The sequence below is a fragment of the Rosa rugosa genome, chromosome 2 (assembly GCF_958449725.1).
Source record: "Rosa rugosa chromosome 2, drRosRugo1.1, whole genome shotgun sequence".
NCBI classification, from domain to species: Eukaryota; Viridiplantae; Streptophyta; class Magnoliopsida; order Rosales; family Rosaceae; genus Rosa; species Rosa rugosa.
The window spans coordinates 66,571,425-66,594,790 of NC_084821.1; the positions used below are offsets into that span (position 1 = coordinate 66,571,425).

Below are 23,366 nucleotides of genomic sequence, written 5' to 3' on the forward strand. Positions count from 1 at the left end.
AGAGCAAATCAGAGCCAATGACTACTCAATTGTATGCTAGTCTTGGTTGTCTTGCTATGTAGACTTTAAAAGTGGCAAGAGTACTTTAAGCTTTTTCTTTGAGAAGTACTGTTGCTTTTTCTGCTTTTGGAGCTAAATTTGAAGGTTCGTTTCAAGTTCTGGATGGGAAGTTTTGGCATTTTAAGGTTTGAGTCGGTGGTTGCGGCACGGAACCATGTGCTTCAAGGGCAAGATGATAAGCTAGTTGAAGAGTTATAAGTTCATGGTCGCCGCACCATTCAAATTGACATGTAATGTCAATGGGAAGGACCAGATCGAGAAGCTAGCTTGGCCAAATCTTTTAGGCTGCCAACTTATAATGCTTTGGTATGTGCCTAGAATTCTCAGGTCACAACCCACACTTTATAAGTTGACAATTTCTTTCTTTGTAAGTCGTCTTTCCATGAGCAGGAACAAAATTTATTACGACTCTCCTTTCCATCTGTGTTTGATCTTCGCTGACAAATAAACCCAAATCTGATAGTGTGTTTCACTGTGTTTTCTCGAAGTCTTTAGGGGTGAACAATACTCTTGTAGCTTAAGAATAGTCAGAAACAGCAATATACTTCTAAAGAGCTGTACTGTAGGGTTTAGAAATGAGTATATACTTTCAAAAGAGCAGTATGGTTTACAATTAACAATTGATCCTGTTAAAAATAATATAAAGAGACCAGTAATTCCTAGGCTTCTGTACAATGTGAACGGGTTACGCATAGTGTAAATGATTTTGAGCCCCCTCTAAAGTCTAAACAACAGGAAAGAACATTAAATTTCAACACAATCATCATCATCATTATCAGTCCCATCATCCCAATCCATTTGAAATGCATGAGCTGTTTTCATCAACTCTGTTAGTCCAGTCACGTCCTCCAGATAGGTGGGATGGTTGATTGCTTGTAGTATAAATTCCGTTCCCCTTTTTCGATATTCAGACACCACCTGAAGTGATTCATTTTTCAGAAATAATTGGAAATTACAGTTACAAATACGAGCATGCTCCTCACGGAACCAATAAAGAACAAAGAATTTTTCCTTTTTTTCAGGCCAACGAAGTTTTCTTCTAAATATGTCCTGGGTAAAAACATTTATTATCAGGGGCCATCAACAGCATCCCAAAAATGTTGCTCAGGCATTGCTGCCTTACATAAAGATATCCTAATCTCATTCTTGCCCAACTCAAATACTCAATACCTAGAAAACATATTCTAGATGCAGTTCCCTAGTTTTATTGACTTACAGTCATAGAATGAGATGCCTGCTAGACTGCTACCAGGTACAAACACTGAAAACTACAAGTTTTGTCGAATCATGCAATGGTTGTAATTGCAATTTGTATTTGCACCAATTACTAAATATAAACACAATATAAGTTTTCATATAAATAGATGATTTAACGTAAAACTTACAATGCTGCAGCAAGCCGTGCAACTGTCTGAGGAGTGGCCCACAAGTGTCATCTGCGAAAACTGTCCAAGGGAACCCCGGATTTGATGGGGTAAAATACCAAGAGGTTGCTCACTGCTTCCATTATTACTAGAGTTTGCAATTTCACCTTCGGCAAATATCCTGAACACATGCAGTTTAACACAAGAATTCCAGGTGAACCATTGAGAAAGACCAGAAAGCAATTCTTATAGATCTTAATTCTTAACTATGACGACAAAAAGCTTTGCAAAACTTGAACAAACTAATAAGTAATCAGATCCTTTATGCTTAGTTTCAAGGACTTACCCATCAGGGTGATGTAGGATCCCAACTAAGAGCTCAACTGCAAGAGCTGAGGCAATAGGAGCGAGGCCTGGGCGTGTAACAGTGCATTGCTGGTCCAAGGTGCGGTTGGCAGTTGACTGCACACAGAACAAAAGGCTTATGGCTGTACTAGACACATACATCAATATGGCTGTAATATATCATATTTACTGAATCTGAAAATTACATCAATAGGTGCAACCACATCATTGCAGAAGTAGCAACCCAATCTGTGCCCTCCATTTCTATCAGTCAGTGCAAGGCTGTTCAGATCAGTGGATAAAGCATTTGCAGCTTCAGATTTTGAGTCATGGCTAGAGCTGCATGGACCTGCTCCATGGCGCATAACTAAAAAGCTATCAAACCCAAGAGCTGCAGTTATAGTAATCTGCAAGCACACAAATGATAATTATAACGTGAAAGATAAGATACATGTCGATTCGTAAACTAATCCACATGTCCATTGTTACAGAACCACAGAAATAGATCCTGTTGATCAAGATGTGAGAACACCGTACCTAACTATACCAAGGTGAAAGCTTTTAAAGGATCAAGCCTACAAACCTTGTTAGTATTGGCACAAAGAAGAGACGGAAGCCACCGACTTTCTCTTGTATCAGTTAACAAGAAAACTGCATCATGAGAATCAATTAAATCATGTAGGCGCCTACAATCATCAAGCACACTCTGCTCTTCTTGACTAGGAACGGGATGTCCAGGCATTGGTATAGCCATGACAACACCCTCTGCTTCCTGATAAAAGATCAAAGGATGCAGGGATAATATAAGAAAGGCAACAATATATTGGTTTAAGTAGTGTGTTTAAAGGACAGAGATCAGATAATTACCACAGCGGGAAATATTTTCTTAAGACTGTTAACTGCTGCTACTGCTTTAAATTCACCACCATTTAGACAGTCATCTAATGTATACAGGGATTGCCTCAAGGGATTAGACATAGCCACTCTGCCATTGTCAACCAACGTAATTTTCCGAACGCCCCAAGCCTGTGAGATACATAACATTTAATCATCTAATACAGAATCCAGAAATTTATTTGTAAGTTGCAACTTATTGAGCACTCACCATAAGCATGCGAGCAACCTGGCATCCAAGTGTACCTGCTCCAAGGAGGAGACACTTGAGAGAGGACAAGGTATTTAACTTCAGAGAAGGTAAAGCACGCCATCTCATTAGTTTCAAATTCAAATCTGCAGCAGATACGGCCAACCTGTAAAAATGTCAGAAGACACTAAGATAACAATGGAATAACACTATGGACAACAGAAAGACAATCCAGACAACATACCTAGTTGGATCCATAGATTTAGCAAGGCTAATACACCTGGGTATTTTTTTCCCTTTGTTAAGTTCCCACCCCACTGCATTGGGTGTATTATGAAGATCTCCCCATCCTAAACAGATAAAAGGAAAAAATCTAAGTTAACCTTTGTGCTTGCGCACATTCAAACTGTAGTAGAAAGCGGAACTTGATCAGAAAAGGAGATGTTACCCAATTTCTGCACTTCTACCTTGGGGAACTGTAACCTGGGCTTCACCAACAAGGGACAATCCTAGATCTGCGAAACCACGAGTCTCTCTATAGCATAGAAAGCGAACAGACTTGAGATCCCATCTTGAGCAAATAAGTGCAAGCAAGTTCCGAAGCGGCCAACCAGGATTCTTTGGAAGATGGCATGGGTCGTAAAAACCGAATAGCAACTGCCAATCACATGTGAAGAGTAGCTTTAAGTCGAACAAAGTTCCAAATATAAAAAATAAATTCCAGTTTCCTATCACCTAAATTATAGCTACAGTTCAAAATCAAGAACTAAGCAGACAGACCTTGTGATCAGTAGCTCTTTGACAAGTTTCCCAATCCTTTAGATGCTTAATGGTAGCACGCGAATTTGGATCAATTACAACCAAAAAGAACGGCACATCTGAATCAGATGCCTTAGGTTAGAAAGTACTATTATCCACAAGTAAACTATACTTTAGAAACCATATATCCACTGCAAAGTATATAGGTATCCACAAGAAAGATATTTATGAAGACTACAATAGAAGAGCAAAAGAGACATACATAAATACTGCGTACATATTTATATATATAGTATAGTATATACGGACATACCTGTAGTTAAGCTTGAGTCGCGCCAGTCATTTAATACTGCTGAGACAGATTCTGCCTAAAAAAAATAACCATGGTCTTGATTAGATAAGTAATAACTAGCTTACTAGTGTGGTGCAGTAATAAACATGTCCTACATACCTCCTTCACACTAAAAAATTGTGAAGCTGGTTTCAAATCAAGCAATGTTGCTGGAGGATCAAGCACCAGAGCAGGGAAGGCAAACCAGTAATGAAAGCTCCATTTTTTAAGGTCTGCAAAAGAGATAAGGAGGAACCTGGAAAGTACAGAACTATCCTCCAAAGCTTTTCCATTCTGAATGTCCTCCCAAATCTGATTATAAACAAGAAGCATATATATTATTATGCAACGTCTGCATTCTCTATCAGTTTGACCAAACCAGAATCATGTCTCTACACCATAATTCAACTGAACACTACAATGCTGTATTATGTACTGACTCGGATACCTTTTTCGCTTCTGCTTTAATCAACTCCTGTTTGTCAAGTGCACGAAAGCCTTCTACCGTATTGGTGTTGTAAAGAACACCGGGAACGGAGCATCTATTCCTATTTCCCCGAATCACTCCTGGTTCACTCGATTCTTCATTCGAATCCGAAGGCAAAGACTCAGCTAGAAGAGTCAAATGATTTGACACCTGAGAATGTGAGCACGGCGCATAGAAGCCTGCAATAGAATCACTCCACATCTCAGATTATAGCATTCATCTCTGAATTAAAACTTGAATGTTCAACTGATCAGAACTCAAACCCAATCGAACCCAACTTAACATATACTTTTCTTCAATAGTTACTATTCTTCTCCACCCATAAAAATTCAAATTCTTCTGATTCTTTCTAAAGTAATAACAATTCAAGCACAGAATCAAAGAGCACCCAAAACAGTAGAACCAGGCAACTAGCTAACAATGCTATAAAATCCCAACAAAAGATTAGAACTTTCGAGAACCCACGATCCAATTAGGCTTAAAGTTTCGTTCTTTGGTGTTTCTATGATGATTGAATGAGATTATGAGAGAAAAGGAAAAGAGGGGAAAAGCGCGCGAACCAGTGATGGGAATTGGAGAGTCGTCGATGCCAAACTTGTTGAGCTTCAAAGAAGACAATCTGTGCCAGAAACCCTCGTCGACGGAGCTCTGAAACGGTGCGAATTGAAGTATGGGTTTGCCGCTATTCTTCGCCTCCATGATTTGTCAAACCCTCTTCTTCTTCTTCTGAAAGCTGTTTGTTTTGTTAGGATGAAGAGTAAGAAGAAGGGTACCACTTTTACCTTTTTACTGTTTTACTCACCAGTAAGTTAAAGCCTTTAACAATTGAGACACCCAATTCAGTGATTCTCTACGGTTTTGCTTCCCTCCTTTTCTCTACGGGAGACCATAACTATAAGTATTTTTTTAGGTAAAAAGCTTAAAAGTGCTTTTTTTTTTTTTAGGATAACAGAAGACACATTCCTTGATATAAATCCTTTATATTTGGTTAAACATGAGAGATCCAAAAACTTCTCATATTACATATCAATATCAATGCTCAATTATTAAAAGGGTAATTATCACAAATGATATCTGAACTTATCCTCTATGTTATCGATGGTACCTGAACTTCAATTTTGATCACAACCGGTACATGAACTTTTCGATTTTATTTCAAATGATACCTATCACTAACTTCCGTTAATGTTCCGTTAAAAACTGACATGTACCATTTGTGATAATAACCCTTATTAAAAATACTAAACTCCGAAGAATCAGAGCCTCCCAAACCGTAAAATCCAAAAAGAAAATGCAAGAAATAAACTCCCTACTCCTATACAACCCTAAATCAAAGCAACTGTCTTGACAAGTCCTGACGCCTAATTCCTATATGGTGTACATCTTCACTCATCAAACTATCAAACTATCAACCAGCTTCAATTTAGCAGCTGTATATGATTAGGAGTTTAAATATTTTTATTGATGATGTGAAATCACAAAAATATAGTACTTAGACGAATATGATGAAAGTTTGATGACAAGTGAGGTACATGAACATTTGGACCAAATTGTATAAAAGGTTGATGGCAAATTTGACAGAAATAAGAAAAGTATTAGTGCAGTTTAACAAAAAAAAAATCAAAGGATAAAGCTTCTCTTCATCAATCTATGTTTCCATCCTGACTGAAACAGTAGAAAAAATAATGGAAACAGAGAGAAATTCAGTCTTTTGTATAGCTTGATTTCATGCAAATAGAGGGAGACATATGAATTCAAGAGAACTTTCGGTCGTAACTCGTATGTAACACTGTACCAGCGCTATGAAACCCTATAAAACCACACACTAATTGTCGTCAAGGTTATTAAGTGATGAGAATATCGATACTATGCGAGACCACAATATACATAAAAGCAGCTTTGTCTTGCCTTGGTTTTATTCATTAGTGTTTTTGTTATACAATGTATACATGTAGATAGGGGTCATCATGGGCCGGGCTAGGGCCGGCCCTACCCTAAATTTTAGGGCTTAGGGTCGGGTCGGGCCGGGCCTAGTCAAAGTCAACAAAATTTAGGGCCGGGTAGGGTCGGGCCAGGGCTTAAATATGCTAACCATTACCCGCCCGAAAAGCCCGATCCGTTAGGGCCGAAAGGGCCGGGTCGGGCCGGCCCTCAAATAGGGCCGAAATGGGCCAAAAAAGGGCCTTATTTTGTTTAACAAAAAAAAAACATTATTTTTTTCTTCTCAAAATATGGCTTAATGGTATATATTGGTAATAAAAGACTCATTGTTTTTTATTGAACATATTTAATACACACACCGAAGGTGGAAGTCACTGAAATTTTTACCACTACCATATATTCATATACGGATGACATCCAACGGTGCATTTAAAAAAAATTCCATTTCGTCCCCCATTTTGCTCATGGAGGATAACAAGCCTAATAAACGAGTTATACTACATTAATAGGCATATAAGGATTATGTGCGATCCAAAAATTTTGAAATGGAAATCAACCAATCTGAAAATTCTCATATGTTTATACAACATTGATAGGTATTGTGTAAAAAAATTAGGCCGATCCGCCGTGAATAAGACACCTAACGGAGCGGTCAACGCTTTGCACAAGCAAACTTCCCTAAGGGGAGCGGCACCATGCGCTGACAAACGTTGCAGAATTTTGACATCCGTAAGTAGACCCCCTACTCATGAGAGTGTGGGAGCTGAAATATCGAAAAAAGTGAATTGCCAAGGACCGGTTAAGAGCATATTTGTTTTATGTTCTATTTAGGGTATTGAGTTTACTGGGTAGATCGAGGTCCAACCGAATGTGGAAATTGTTGAAATTTCTACCACTAACATATATTCATATTCAAACAACATCCAGCGGTTCATTTTAAAAAATTCCATTTCGTCCCCCATTTTGCTCATGGAGGGTAACAAGCCTAATAAACTAGTTATACTACATTAATAGGCATATAAAGATTATGTGCGATCCAAAAATTTTGAAATGAAAATCGATCAATCGGAAAATTCTTATATGTTTATACAATAGTGATAGGTATTGTGTAAAGAAATTAGGCCGATCCGCCGTGAATAAGACACCTAACGGAGCGGTCAACGCTTTGCACAAGCAAACTTCCCTAAGGGGAGCGGCACCATGCGCGGACAAACGTTGCGGAATTTTGACATCCATAAGTAGACCCCCTACCCATGAGAGTGTGGGAGCTGAAAGATCGAAAAAAAGTGAATTGCCAAGGACCGGTTAAGAGCATATTTGTTTTATGTTCTATTTAGGGTATTGAGTTGACCGGGTAGATCGAGGTCCAAACGAAGGTGGAAATTGCTGAAATTTCTACCACTAACATATATTCATATGAAAATAACATCCAGCGGTGCATTTTAAAAAATTCCATTTCGTCCCCCATTTTGCTCATTAAGAAGTTAACATTACATTGGTAAAATGGTTTCAACTCGACCAATTGATTATTTTTAGTTATGTTGATTACTTGATTTATTTCAAAATTGGTATTACATGAATATATTGTCCAATTTGAAATAATAGCTTTGTAATTATTACAGTTAATTAGTTAACTGTAATTATGGGTAAATATTAAAATACCCATAAGATTATATTAAAACGGCGGCGTTTTTGCCGAATTAACGGTTAATTCTTTAAAAAAAATTATTTTTTTCTTCTCAAAATATGGCTCAATTTAAAAGACTAATTTCCTAATATGGCAGATTGAAATAATTTTCTACACTTCCATAGTTTTATACATATAACACATGTAATAGAAAATAACAAAAATAAAATATAAATTTTAGGGCCGGATTAGGGCCGGGCTTTTAGGGCCGGGCCGTAGGGTAGGGCCGGGCTTTATTTGTGTGACCCATACCCTACCCTAAATAAAAAAGGGTCGGGCCGGCCCGCCCTAATGGAAGGGCCGGGCCGGGCGGGCTTAGGGCCCAAGGGCCATATGATGAGGCCTACATGTAGATATCACAAATAGTTGATCTTCCACACATCCATGTCTAAAGATACAAATACAGAAACCCATTTTAGATCACAATATGCACATCTTCATCGCCACCATCAAATCTTGCTCTCACTCATGAGGATGAGCTCGAGGTATCGCAGTAAGAGGTCCTTCGTCTTTTAGTTGGCAGCGTTGTTCTTGGAGAGTATTCAGGCGAGATTGAGGCCTTATCAAGGACAGAACTCAGGGCATGGTGGACAGAACTTGCAAGGAGTTGGTATGCCTCAGCATCGTTGTTTCCCTTTTTGTAGCCTGTCAAAACAAATACATTGTGCACTCGGTTTCCCAAGGTTGCCATTTCTGCCTTCACCATTTTCAAGTGAAGGGAATCAAGAGCTTCTTTTAGGTCAGAGAGAAGCTCAGAGCGGTACTCACAGCAGATGGATGCCCTCACAGATATGGTTCCATCTCCTACCCCACTGTCATAGTGTTCAACCTTTACTTCATCGGCATCAATTGGAATGAGAAAACCCTTGCTGGATTCTAGGGAATCCTTCTTCAGTTCTTTGACTTGGCGGATAACTTCAGCAAGTAATGCAGCTTTGTCCATCTACAAGTAGCAAATAGGTTAAGGTTAAAGACTCATCAATTCACAAATGCAGAAAATAGAATTTTATGATTACGATTCAGACAAGCAACTAGAGTAGAGGCTTCCGTCTAGTTTGTTTTTCTTTTTTTATCAAAAAAAAAAAAAAAAAAAAAACTAAAAACTAGAGCTTTGGTTGCATTAGCAAATAGCACGAGCTGCATAACGTTTTTTCAGTAATTATATACACATGAATACATAAATTGCACATGGTTAGAAGTCCAGGATTATGATTACGAGAAAAGAAGATACATACGCAAATAATGCATATATAATATACATATAAAGTGACTCATTTGGAACCAGATGAAGCTGCCTACAACAGCTAGCAAGATTGTCTTCTTTTTCAATAGTAAAAACATAATTAACTTATCTTAAGTCTTAACAAAGCTGCCTAATAACCACCTAGCTAATTTCAATACAGTTACCACCTACTTTCAAGTTCTCATAAGTAGACTTAGTCTAGGTAAAACAGAACCATCCCTCCTACTTTCCTCAATTCAGAAGTATCCTTGATGACAAAATAAGTAAAGGCCAAAGAAAGCTGTAGTTAAATAAATATCTATCTTATTAAAAAGATACTGCCTTAAGCTTGAACTTTAAAAATATAGTGGTTATTCTTTTCCCATACATCTGTTTCTTGCTTACCACCCAGATGTGATATAATATCATATCCAACGGTTGAGCAAGACACATGTAAGCCATAAACTAAATCCAGATGCAGACCTTCTGATTGTGTCAACCATACAGCTGGCATTGAAACCCATCATCAAATCATTATCATCATTACATCCCAAATCACGTATGGTCGGTTACGTACTGTATGCATCGACAGCAAATCATCCCCTAAATACACTTATTGTTAAACAACCACAGGCTTATATTCTAATAAACACTTTGCCAAACAAAAAATATATATATTCTAATAAACAAATCAAAGTAGCGTGAAATACTGATTAGCCTACTCATTTATAATTTATTAGAGGTGCCATTGACTCGGTACAACTATAAATTAAGTCAGAGTTTCTCAGCTAACAACAGACGGTCTCTATATTTTTTTTACTTTCACGTAATGCATAGTGTGCTGTACCTAACAGATTGCAAACCCTTTTTCACTTCCTTCTTCTTCATCTATTTTAAATTCCTAGCATATGACAATGGTAGCCCTAGCTGTATGGTATGCTTAAATTATTAATTTAACTGAAAATGCAAATAACCAAACTCAGTCTCCAAGCACACAGACATTTACTGCAGATTTCATTTATCAAGTTCAAACTATGGAAGATGTTCTGCATAAACTCGAGAGTGTGATCTCCATTTTAGTTCTCATATTATATAGAACATCTTCAAGTTGACTTTTGTAACTTTCACATACAGAGTTGACTCCCAAATGCGAAAATAATACAACAGAAAACTCCCTTTGTTAACTAAAATGATGTGCATAAAAAAATAATAAACCTTTCTCTTCACATAAATTTCATAACTCAATAATAAGAGCATATGGCATTAGGAGGGTTATATTGAACTACTCCCTCAAATATTCTTGGAGCAAAATTGTAGTACAGAATCCATAAAGACAGAGTACCACAGGATCCTTATATAAAAGAGCTTCTAAGAATTTAGAACTCAGAATCCTTTGCTAAATATAGTTCAGAGCATGATAACTATAAAAGCGAAAACTATTAGCTCTGCCATGTAATTTGCGGATGATCAGTTCCCACAATCTTTTTAAGAAAAGCGATCATATCAATTGAAGCCAGAAGAAAAGAAGGATCCCAAATAATTGATCCTTGTTTTATTTGTCGAATCTCTCTCTCTCATTGATCAATGTGTTATATTCTGATTCTTCATCACTAATGGAATAAAAAATGATCTCTGGATTAAGCAGAGGATCCTTTTTCATTTTTGCAACAAAAATGAGACTTTGCTCAACTAAGCTAAATACCCTATTTGATGCTAGTCTAAATTTGACATATACAGTTATTCCCTTTCCACTTCTAATCTAATTATGGGCCTCACAAGTCACAACACATAGAATCAAAATTTTCAGACCAATTTAGTACAATCTCACTCCCATAAAATCTAATTACTTTCCCTCATCAAGAATATGCTGCACATCCTAGTAATGTTTTCCAAAGACTTATATATAGTAACCAGATCAGAACCAAGAACCTTTAACATTCCAACAACTCCAACTATACTAACTAAACCAACTAGAACATATGAGTAATAAAAATTTGATTCAAACCAGAAAATGAAATGATTCACTGACCTTTTCATTGCGGGGAACAAGTCCACGAAGAGTAGAGAGATGTGCATTGATTCTCTCTCTCCTCCTCCTCTCAGCGTCACTATGATTCTTCAAAGCAGCCAAAGCCTTGGCTTCTGAAACACCCTTCTTTCCCACTCTAGCTGGAGCTTTAACAAGCTCACCTTTCTCACTGTCCAACACCAAAGAGTGTGGAAGAAGCTGCACAGACCCGTTTGTCAAACCACCACCCGATCCATGATGCGTAAACGGGTTGAAAAGGCTAGAATAGTCCGACCCGATTGTGGGATTTGAGTCAAAGCTATAAAACGCCATGTAAGATCCTAACTTGAGCAAAACAACTAGAACAAAGATTTAAACTTGTTTTCAACTACGAACCAAAGCAGGAGAAGAGAAGACCAGGTGGGCGAGTCGTTGGGGCGAACCAGAAGGAGAGCCTTGAGAGAGGGAAGCTTTGAGCTGTGTGGACTATGGTGTTGACTTTAGCAGAGGCAGTGACACTTCTTGTGGGTTTGTTCATACCTTCCATTAGGGGGAAAGACAAAAAGGGTTTAAGGGGTTTTGGAGAAGGAGATCAATGAGAAAACAGCCACATTTTCTTCTTCATCATCATCTTTGAAGGCTTGGGATTTCGAGGAGGGGGGGGTAAAAAGAGTGGAGGAGGAGGACTTTTTGGGAAGTGGGTTCTTGGGAAAGGGACTGAAACAGCGTAAAGGTGAAAGCTTTGTTGGGTTTTCGATGGAGATGAAGAAGAATAGGGAGACAGAGAGTCAAAAAGGTGAGAGCTTTTGTGTTGGTTTTTGCAGAGAGGCAGAAAAGGGATCAAATGTTTTGTGGAGTTTGAGATGGAGAGGAGGTCTCTAGAGTCCCCCCATTATATAATTACAAATCACATTGATAGCAACAATAGTACATGAAAATGATTGAAATTTTTTTATGCAGTTTATATTGACAGATATGATTAGCTATTTGGAATATAATTGTATTTTACTTGTTACAGATGACAAGGCATTGCTACAAGCCTGCAACTCATCTAAACAATAAATCAATTGCCTAACAAATCATATGAACGTAGCATCATCATAAGTAGTTAGCTGATTAGAATAGGACTTATAATGAAATGTCCAACCATAAATTAATGCTTGCATATGCTGATAATGTAAGATGGTAAAAATGGATTATATGGTGGTAATTATAGGAAAAACATATGGTAGTATATATAGGTGAGAGGAGATGAATCTGTGAGCAAAAGAAGCACCATGTAGCTGCTCTTTAGCTAAGTTTGGCTTTCTTCTCTTCTTGTAAGTAATGGATATCCAAATTTATGATACCTTAGAGAATTTAGGGTTATGCTAAAGAAGAGAACTCATATATACCACTTTGCTTAATCTACTTGTGATGAAATTGTGGAAATATTCATGCCAATATACAAATTTATGTTTCTCCTCAGTTCATTAATTCCTTTAGCAAATTTCATTAGAATCACATTGTGCACATTTGTTCATGTATTAGATCCACGTGGGGAATCTTCATTAAAGAAAGAAAGGCATAAGAATAATGAACTATGTCTCCAATTAAGAATGACTTGCAGAAAGATAATGCAAACATTTAATCAATAATGAGGTTTTGCTGTTTGCCTCTTTCTTTTCTAGTCAGATTGGTTAGGCTGTCCAGAAATAAAATACAGACCAAGAACACAAAATGTTTTACATGATTTCCTTTTCTTTTCTTTTCTCTTTGTTGGTTATATAAGAAAGTTAAGATATTCAAACTCCGACATCTCAATAATAAGAAAATAACTATGGTAATAGCATGATTTTTTTTTTTTTTTTTTTTTGTATATCGGAGAGAATCAAACATGCGATTTAGCTAGTCTAACTCAATTTGTCCACTCGCTCTTATACCGTTTGGCTAATTCCAAAGGCTTAATTTCTTTTTTTCTTTCTTTTTATTTGTTAACAAGTATACTATATGTAACAAGTAACCTCCTTTAGCGTTAGGTTAACTCGAAAGTCCACATTTGTGTGAGGCCAACAAAAGCCAATGAGTTGCCTTCATTATAGGCCACCCAGCCAATGTGTGTTGCCTTCAACTACTTAATTTCCTTACCCCTTTGACATATCAAGATAGCGACCTTAAATTAAACAACAGAATTACAGAAATGCAGCTCAACGTTTTGAGCCAATGATTTACTAGAAAGACTTTCTGTGAGAACATACATATCAAATCTCTTGCTTAGTCATCTACAACTCTATAAGTGGCCCTTACTTTACACATCAGGTTTTGTCTCATGGACTTTCCAATCATATTTTTGAATGAATATAACTTTGGATGTTTTGCTAGATTCAACTGATTTATTCAGAAACGACTAAGCTATGTATAAAATATTTGAAGTACCAACAAAGATATAAACTATTTGATTCCTAATTTTATCAAACTATATTATATGAGAAGGATAAGTTCTACCAAGTAGCACTTTTTCTATTTTTTTTTGGGATTCAGGCTGAGGAATTGCGGAGAAAGTTGCATTATAGTTCTTTTTTATTTGGGGATTTATGGGTTTGGCAAACGAGTCAGAAATCTAATTCTTTTCTGTTTGGGTTTTCATGGGTTTTGGCAAATTAAAGTTCTGGCCTTGTGTGCTTGTGTTCTTCTGAATAGTGTTATCAAAGATGACCACGTTCCCAACCCTCAAGTTGTTTTTAGTGGATTTGTTTTACCAAGTTAGGAAGAAAATGTTTGTTTTTTTGTTTTTGTTTTTGTTTTTTTTTTTTGAGGAGAAAAAGGAAAATTACAAGTTGAAACTAGTACTATAATCAAGACTAAGGTTGTCAAAATTAAATGCTGAAAGAGCAGATAAATGCAGCTTTTCCCTCCATGTAACTGGACTATTCAAATTATGGCCTTGATTAGCAATTGCATCGGCAACAAAGTTGGCCTCTCGAGGAATGTGGCTGAATCGAATGTCGTCAAAATTGACCGCAAGGTTGAGGATATCTCTTAGACTCTTACAAATGTTAGGAGATGCCAAGGTAAGGGATCCTTTTTGCTGACGGCATCTATTAACAGTTTAGAATCCCCTTCCACAATGAATTTCTTACAGTCCAACATGAAAGCATGGTATAGGCCATCTCTAAGGGCGTTTCCTTCGGCACTAGATACAGAGGCAGAACCTAACTTTCTTGATCCAGCATCAAGAAGAAAATGGTTACAATTGGGACAAGATTTGTTTTAGGAATTTAGTAGAGCAACTAAATTGTCGGGAGATTAAGTTAACCTCCCTTAGATGTGAACATCTCACCAAAATTTTACAATAGTTGACCAATTGGAAAGGTTTCTTCTCAACTTGCATGAATATTGACTTTGCATCCTGACACAGAATAACCTACCAAATATGGTTTGAACTCAGAAAGTCTAGATCAATAATCGTACGTTGGCCTGGCATTGTAGCCAACTAGCCACCATGCATATGGTGAGAGTTGATTCACACTATTACATTTGCGGTTGAAATTTGCTTTATTGCCGATCTCAGATGACAATCTAAGGATTATTTTGTCACCTAGTTATTAAGATCGGAGATTGTTTTCAACAACCGAAACTCTGCAGCAATGACCTTTATAACAAAGTAATTAACGAACTTTCTATCCCTACATATAATCGTTTGCAGAGAGTTATTGCAATAACTAAGGGAAAACAAATTTTCTTGCATATAAAGAATTGGATCATTTCCCACAGAACCTCACTTTTGGATAGACGAGTACACGAACACATGCAATAGATTAGAGGTCTGTCTTGGTTAGAAGCGTTTTTGATATTCCGTATAAAACGTTTTTATCAAGACACTGAAGTAATTGGGCATCGAAACCTTATCCCACCAAATCTGATAACAAGCCTCAAGGCTAGGCCGCCCAGGCCCACACACGGGGTCCCCTAGCTTTCTTCTTTTTCCAACTTTCAGTCGGAAAGGTCCTCCAATGGAAACTCTAGTAGCCGCCTTTGCTTTCTCTTCCAACTTTCAGTCGGAGAGTTCCAGATGGAACTATCAGGAAGTTTTAGGAACTGATTGAGCCCAAAAGTAATTTTGGTAATATCTTTTAAGAGGATTGAGCACAGCGGGCTGACACCTGCGGCTCAAAAATGAGTCTACTTGGGTTTGGGTTACAGTTTCGCCCATTCCGGAGTCCGTAAGAAGCTCTCGTTTTCATGAGTAGCAGAGACCAATTAAGGGCACGTTTACTTACTTGGAATGGAATGGAATGGAATGTAATGATTACAGAGTAAAAATACCCTTGTGTTTACCAACACATAAAGGAATCAGAATGATTCCAGATAAAAGAATTCCTGTGTTTACTAACACATGAAGGAATGAGAATTGGTGTAGGTCCCACCTATTTATCAGGAATCGATTCCTGAATACTCAGGAATTCGATTACGAAGGGGGGAGATGGGTTTAGGAATCATTCCTCCGGAATCAATACCGATTCATTTATTCTCTCATTCCACTTGTCTCCGATTCATGATTATTTTCCATTCCAAGTAAGTAAACATGCCATAAGAATCTTCGATCAATAATCCTTCTATGGCAAGGAACAGTTGAAACCCTATTATAAATACTGGGTTTCAAAGGACAAAAAAACATCAATCTCTCAATCAACTAATCTCTTAGATTACCCAAAGTCTCTCCGGAGCAAACCTACCTTCAAACTAGTTGAAACCAACGAAGCAAGGGTAACGCCCTCGCAGTACCCGTGCTTTCTCCTACTTCCCAGTGATTGCTCTGCTTAACCTACAACGTTAAGTATCGATTTGGTGAACGCAAGAGATCACACCACAAGTCCTTATCCGTAAGGCGAAAGTCATTTTCCAAAAGGCATAGAAAGAAACCTGGTGACGAGGTTGGTGCTCTCCTCGTCCACAACGTTTGGTTTAGAAGTCAGGTCAAGGGATGCCCCGACGACTACACCGCACGGTGTTAGCACGCTCACGCACTCAAAAGAGACAGTTTGCTACCCAGACTAGTTTTGGAGCCAAACAGGATCCTTAAGTCTAAGCCTCGTCCTAGTCTCTTAGATCAAGTGGAAAAGAAGAGACTTGGTTTAGAGTTTAGACAGAACAACAACGGCCAGCCAAGGTTCCAATTGCGAAGAACTACTGCTTAAATGGAGCCTTCCTCACTCTTATAGAACTCGCCAAAACTGAAGTTTGAGGTATTTATCACTCGCTAACAAACTATGCAACTCCCTGTGTTTCTATATATGTGTGTTAGGGAGAATTCCACAAATGGTCACTCAACTATGACTCATTCGACACTTTGGTCACTCCAGTTTCAAATATATCACTTTGGTCACTCAAATATTACACTGTCATTTACAAAAGTCACCCAAGGGCAAGGACTTAAAAATCGAAATTATCGCCGAAATATCGGCGAAAATTTCGTTTTTTTTCACATGGCGATATTTTAGTTACCTCCCAATTAAATTTTGTGAGATTTTATTGAAATTTCTCGAAATCTCGCCAATATCGACGAAATCCCAATAATTTCGAGAAAATATCGCCAATATCTAAAAAATTCCGATAATATCGGGAACTTTGCCGAGATATTAGCATTTTTTCAGAAAATAAACCAACCAAAATTTCAAGGCTGGGTTTCGAACCTGTGCCAGCACCAAATAAGTTGAAAGCTTTTACCATTCCAACCAAACTGACGCTCAATATGCATGCACCTTGGATTATATTTAAACCATCAGCTCTTTCTTTCTTTGCTTACCATCCTGTTAGTTTCTTACTTAGCTAAGATCTTATCACACTCATACTCCATATTTCCAAAACGAAATTAAATTAGTTAAAGCTTCTAACAATTAACAAAACCCAAATTTCTTGGTCAAATTTTGACCAAAAAATAAAAACCATATTAGCCAAACAATTATTTATCTCTGTAAAAATAAATGAAAATGTGTGATTAAACCTGTCTTTCATTCTAATTAGATTAGTTTTACATTAGAGAGTTTCTATTGAGACCTCTAAATCTGCTTACTTGACCTCACTCTATTATGAATTATTAAATGACATATATAACCTACTATAAAATGACTATTACGGACAATAATTATACTAAAATATTTTATATAGACTTTCCAATTCAATAATATTAGATTGTATTTTTTATTATTTTCCTTATCTATTTTCATTTTCCAATTTCACTACATACTCATTAAAGCATTCATATATATTTAATAAGAATTAAAAATATGATTAAGATCATGTGACATAAAAATGTATGATATATATGTTTTTTTTTTTGAGCGAAAATGTATGATATATATGTTGAACGCATATTGGTGAGGGAAAACAAAATGAATCCTCTTATGATTTATGACCTAAATCTAAGTCAATCCATTATATTTGAAAAAAAAAAAACTAGCATTTAAAAAAAAACTAAAAATATTTAAATAATTAATCATGTGGTACAAAAAATACAGAAAAAAAAAAACATTAAATTTGTTTTTGAGAATAAAAACAAATGATTTTTTCATTTTTTTTTGCACAGCTAAAATAGAAAATAAATAAATAAATAAAAAAGAATAATTCATGGCATTTTCTTATTGATTAGACATTAATTTTTAAAACTCGTTTGATTAAGAAATGTATATTTAGTTAAGATTTATAGAGTGATTAAATCATTATTGAAATGACTAAATTTTTTATTTTAAAGATAATAATTTGTTTGCAAATTATATGAGTGAGGTTATTTGAGGAAGTTTAGTGAGGTTTAGTGAGTAAATTTAGTATTTGAAAATTTGATAAGAGGTGTAAAAAGCATAAAGGTCAAGTGAGTAAATTTGGAGGTTCCAATAGAAAAACTCTTTACATTAACAAGTTTCGGTAAATAGACGTAATAAAATGCGTATTATTTTCGACTATATTACACATAAACTAGGATGTATAAAAGACTATAGGTGTAATTTCATGTTTCAAATTGTGTTCCAATCCATATAACAACAAAAGTTGAGAATTGAGATGTATTAAGTTAAATGTCAAAAAAATTTATTTTGTCAGCGCATATGAATTTATCTGATTTCACTACAAATCCATATGCAATGAGTTTGCTCAACATTTTATTGATATAAATACAAGAGATAATTGATCAAATAAGCATTTCTTAAAGCTTCATTTCAAATTTCCATATTTTTATATAGATTTCCGTTGTTTTTTTTTCAAATATTTATCGAAATCGATATTTCCTCGATATTTCCGTCGAAATTTCCATTTCCGGGACCATCGATATTTCCTCGAAACTCGATATTTTAGTCCTTACCCAAGGGGCATTTTTTCTCACAACAAAGTAACTTTTGTGAATGACAGTGTAATACTTGAGTGACCAAAAGTGATATATTTGAAACTTGAGTGACCAAAGTGTCGAATGAGTCATAGTTGAGTGACCAAAGTGACTATTCTCCCATGTGTGTCTCAAATTGAGTGGTTTGTGGATTTTTGTTATAGTGAGGAAGACTGGAAATTTTTCATGGAAGCCATGCAACCGCAGACCATCGATGTGGTAAAGCGCTTGAAGGAGATAACATGCTACTGGATTAATAGTATAGATATTTTTAAGAACTTAGAATTACAGGTCATATATTATAGGGTACTATTGAATAATGGATAAAACTATATGTCATATGTGCAAAAAAAATAAATAGATGAATACGAAGTTTATGATAATTTATAAAATTAAAAAACAAATTAAAGCTAGTATTGTTCATTCTAATCTAATTATATATATATATATATATTTTTTTGATCAAGTGAAATATCATTCATTAAAACTGCAATTACAACAATGCCACAATTACAGCACCCAAACACGGGTTTACAATCGAGTAAAGTTGCAAGTGACTAGTACTACGCATACTTACTCTTAAGACACTACACTGATATGTCAATGATTTCAACGACGAATGCGGAGTTGGATGGCTAATCGGGTTAGCAAGACCATAATAGACAGCAGTGACGGGGATGGGATCAAACCACAATATCTATTGGGTGGGCCATCCCAGGATCTCCCGGAAACCTCAGCACAGGCTGGTAAAAAAGAGCACGGCCAAAAGCCGGCAGACTGGGTCCTGTTAACCCTAAACCAGCTGTCCAATCCAAACCATTCGCCAGAACTCATGACACTAACCACCCAACCTCGACACTAAATCCAACTAATCTAATTATATTTTAAATAAATATTTGTTGTAAAGTTGGTAATATCGAAAGTCTAAATATCGAATTTGGTAGAAACTATTAAATACTAAAAATTTTGATTGATAATTAGTAACTCAATTTTGAAACCGAAAACTTTGATTAAAGTTGGTAATATGCTTATGAGTTGAAGTTGGGAACTCAATTACTAGGTCATTACTAACATTCCATATTAACCTTGTGAAATTGGGTTTGGCAATAAATGCATGCAAATTAAGCTTGCTGTTAGAGCATTGGAACGTTACAATTTGAAATTGGGTTTCTATATTGATACGCACGATAAAATTTCCTTGCTCCTTTATGAGTTTATGTAGTAATGATCAGTAGCTTTCAGTGAGTCATGAAATAATGGTTAATTATCTACATTTCATATACTTCATAGAGCTTAAATAACCCTGAATGGGACATTATCAAACTCACATGAGTCTCACACCGTAAGCGTAACTGTAAGTGGAAAAGTAGAACTAGTTTTTTAGGGCTAGATAACGGAAGGGCTAAGACTGTGTTTGCCAAGTGGAAAGGCAACCTCTAGTTTCCGCACACGAAAATTCACAGCCTCTTTTAGCCACGCAGAAAATTTGAAACAGGTGGCAAGCTCGTTATTGCCTATATATAATTACTGATAATGTGCCAGTGAAAGAAGAAACTGAACCAAAAAAACACGAAACCATGACGAAACGTGTTTTCTCGTTCGACCTCTTTACTTTCCTCCTTCTGGCCGGCCTCTTTGCTCACCTGAGTCACCTCCTGCTCGCCGACCCCGATGACAATCCTAACTACGGCGCTTATCACCCCATTGAGGACATCCACAACCCTCATGTGATAGAGATCGCGGAGTTTGCTGTCTCCGAGCTCAACAAGGAACTACGGAAGAAGCTGGTGTTTCAGAGCGTGGTTCGAGGTGAGAGTCAGGTTGCAGCGGGACAAAATTATAAGCTTATCGTCGCGGTCAAGGATGAGTCCTCCTACCCCATCTCCACAGTGAATTATGAGTGTGTTGTCTGGGAGAAGGTTTGGCTAAAGTTTAGGAAAATGACCTCCTTTCATGAGGTTAAAACCTAAAACTTGGTGACATATTTCGCAATAAATTGGTAGTGGGGGTGTTCATTTCTTTTGCTATGATGTTATCCGTTTTAGCTGTAATAAAGAAATTGAGCCCGTTTAAAAAAAAAAAGAAGAAGAAGGAAATTGAGCCTGGAACAATCCTGGATGCATATGTTATTATGTTACATATAATTAACGGTTAGTTTTGTGTCGAGCTGAAGCTCTATTATTCATTTTTCTATTTTCTGCAAATTGATAATTTAGAGGGAACTGTGTCTCGGAGATGCTTTTGTAGAATTTTGATCACAAAACTGCACCTCCTAGCCGCAAGAACCACTACTAGTAAAAAGGCTATTAGACACTGATTTTAATCAGTATGTATTAATCGCATTACTCACTGAAATCTGTGTGGGATAGTCATTGGCCACCCTACACTCACAGATTAGATTTCTGTCCCATTTGAGGGGGGTGGCCATTGGCCTTTGCACACAGATAAAAAAGTCTGTGTTTGTGTTTTCTATGGGACCCACTCATATTTCAAGATTCTCATTTATTTTTTTACCATCATATCAAAATCAGTGTGAATTTCGACCAAAGAAAAAATCAGTGTGAATGAATGCTTGAAATATTAATTTAACATATTTCCATATTTTTATGGTAAATACTAATAATTAATAATTTGGTTTCTTGTTCTAATTTAATGGTAATTATAATGAACTAGTCATCACTCTCCCAATCTGCAATTGTCTTGCAAGTCTTCCTTCCCAAAATCACGTCTGCCATATATGCAGCAGTATCCACCCCAAGAACACTCAAGATATCTCAGTTCATCTTATTCATTATCCCACATGATAAACCATAACCAAACCTGAAAAAAGATCAATATAACAAAACAATTAAATTCAAAGTAAGATTAAACATGATTGACAAAAAAATAATTTTTTGTTAAAATCAAAAAGAAAAACTTCAATCCGAGCTCCTCCCTTACTTGAGATCAAAAGCCATTACCAAGATCATATCAGCAGCTAAAACATCGCTCAATGCCGAGGCTAGAGAAACTAATAGTGCCATAGAAGTGATTTGAGATTTGGGAACGGATCTGAAATTTGAGATATGTATGAGAGATCCCAGATCTGAGATCTCAGAAAAGACAGAAACAACGAGAACTCAGCAGCTATGGCGAAGGAGCAGATATCTCAAGCCATGGAGCTTCCGTTGGGGATGCGATGTCGTTTTCGATCCAGATCTGAAATCGATGGTGGCTAAAGGAGGCTGGTGTTTATGGAAATGTCTTATACTGTGTGCGTAATTGTAAATGAATGGGAAGATAGCTAGGATTTTTAGGTGTGATTGTTGAAATGGATGTATGAGAGAAGAAGATCGGCTAGAATGGCTCAGTTTTTTTTTTCTCTTCTTCTGATAACAACATTCATCGAGTCGCATAATAAATAAGATCAAAAGAATCTGGAGACTTATACAAAAAGAAAAGTATTTAATCCTTGGTAAAGAGAAACGAAGCCTAGAGATACGATAATACTACTCTTAATTGAAGAGAGGAAGATAGTGAAAATGATCTTATTCACACGGATATCAGTAAAAATTATCTTATTCACACGGATGTTAGTGAGTGTTTTCACACGGATATCAGTGAAAATGATTTCAAACAGATATCAGTGAATTAATATTATCTTAATCACACGGATATCAGTAAAAATTATCTTATTCACACGGATGTCAGTGAGTGTTTTCACACGGATGTTAGTGAGTGTTTTCAAACAGATATCAGTGAATTAATATTATCTTAATCACACGGATATCAGTAAAAATTATCTTATTCACACGGATGTCAGTGAGTGTTATCACACGGATATCAGTGAAAATGATTTCAAACGGATATCAGTGAATATTATCTTAATCACACGGATATCAGTCCATATTTTCACACAGATATCAGTGAATATTCTCTTATTTACACAGAGATCTATAAACACAATTTTTCACGATTGAAATCTCAATTTATTAATTTTATTACATACAGATTTCAGTGTATATAGTTATAGTCATAGATATCAGTGTGAGTTAACAAATATTAATTTGACATCTTTCACACATATCTGTGGGTCTTCTTTATTCACACACATATCTGTACATACAATTATAATAACTATTCATGTGGTCCCAATTTAGCATATTAGATACAGATATCTGTGTCAGTTAATCCTTCATACGAATATCTGTCTAAAATAATCATTTATACTGATATCTGTAGCTCATATAAATCAGTATGATTAAAATCAGTGTGCATTGATTGTTTTGCTAGTAGTGAACGGATAAAAGTTCCATTCTCAAATTTCGGGACCTACATACTCTAGCAATTGCTTATAACTCAAACAGTAGGACGGGAAGTTACTATCTAGCTAACCTAGCTAATAATTGATTTCATACCAATGTAACTGTTAACAGATGGTAGTAAAAATTTATAGTTTTTTTTTTTACCAAATATACAGCTATTGTACACATGTCCAAAACTATATAAGAGCAAGTTCACTCGTTGGGTCACTAGGTCAGTTACTATTCACTACATTTTGATGTTTATTTTCACCCACTGGGTCAGTTTGTAGGTCACGAAAGTGACCCATACTGACCCAAGTCAGTAATTGTGTCAATAGCTCAGAGGGTGAAAATAAACATAAAAATACAGTGAATATTATCTGACCAAATCGGGTGAACTTGCTCTAAGCCTGCTGTTGTAACATTTCATTTGATCCGATC

At 36.3% G+C, this 23,366-nt stretch overlaps 3 protein-coding genes across 3 annotated transcripts; 1 reads left to right on the plus strand and 2 right to left on the minus strand.

The window, feature by feature from the left end:
- Positions 1 to 623: 623 nt before the first annotated feature.
- LOC133729481 (ubiquitin-like modifier-activating enzyme atg7) lies at positions 624 to 5,176 on the minus strand. The gene is made up of 14 exons (XM_062157018.1): positions 4,991 to 5,176; positions 4,392 to 4,609; positions 4,064 to 4,255; positions 3,926 to 3,980; positions 3,634 to 3,731; positions 3,321 to 3,510; positions 3,098 to 3,203; positions 2,875 to 3,019; positions 2,637 to 2,795; positions 2,353 to 2,541; positions 1,976 to 2,176; positions 1,771 to 1,886; positions 1,446 to 1,605; positions 624 to 978 (listed from the first exon to the last, which is right to left on the minus strand). Exons 1-14 carry the CDS (start codon positions 5,127 to 5,129, stop codon positions 805 to 807), a joined length of 2,142 nt encoding a protein of 713 aa, XP_062013002.1. The 5' UTR covers positions 5,130 to 5,176; the 3' UTR covers positions 624 to 804.
- Positions 5,177 to 8,139: 2,963 nt separating this feature from the next.
- LOC133729482 (transcription factor bHLH30-like) lies at positions 8,140 to 12,168 on the minus strand. The gene is made up of 2 exons (XM_062157019.1): positions 11,310 to 12,168; positions 8,140 to 9,001 (listed from the first exon to the last, which is right to left on the minus strand). The coding sequence occupies exons 1-2, from the start codon at positions 11,619 to 11,621 to the stop codon at positions 8,525 to 8,527; spliced, it is 789 nt and encodes a 262-aa protein (XP_062013003.1). The 5' UTR covers positions 11,622 to 12,168; the 3' UTR covers positions 8,140 to 8,524.
- An 8,051-nt stretch (positions 12,169 to 20,219) lies between these two features.
- LOC133731332 (cysteine proteinase inhibitor 1-like) lies at positions 20,220 to 20,612 on the plus strand. Its single transcript, XM_062158730.1, has one exon. It carries the CDS (start codon positions 20,220 to 20,222, stop codon positions 20,610 to 20,612), a length of 393 nt encoding a protein of 130 aa, XP_062014714.1.
- Positions 20,613 to 23,366: the final 2,754 nt, after the last annotated feature.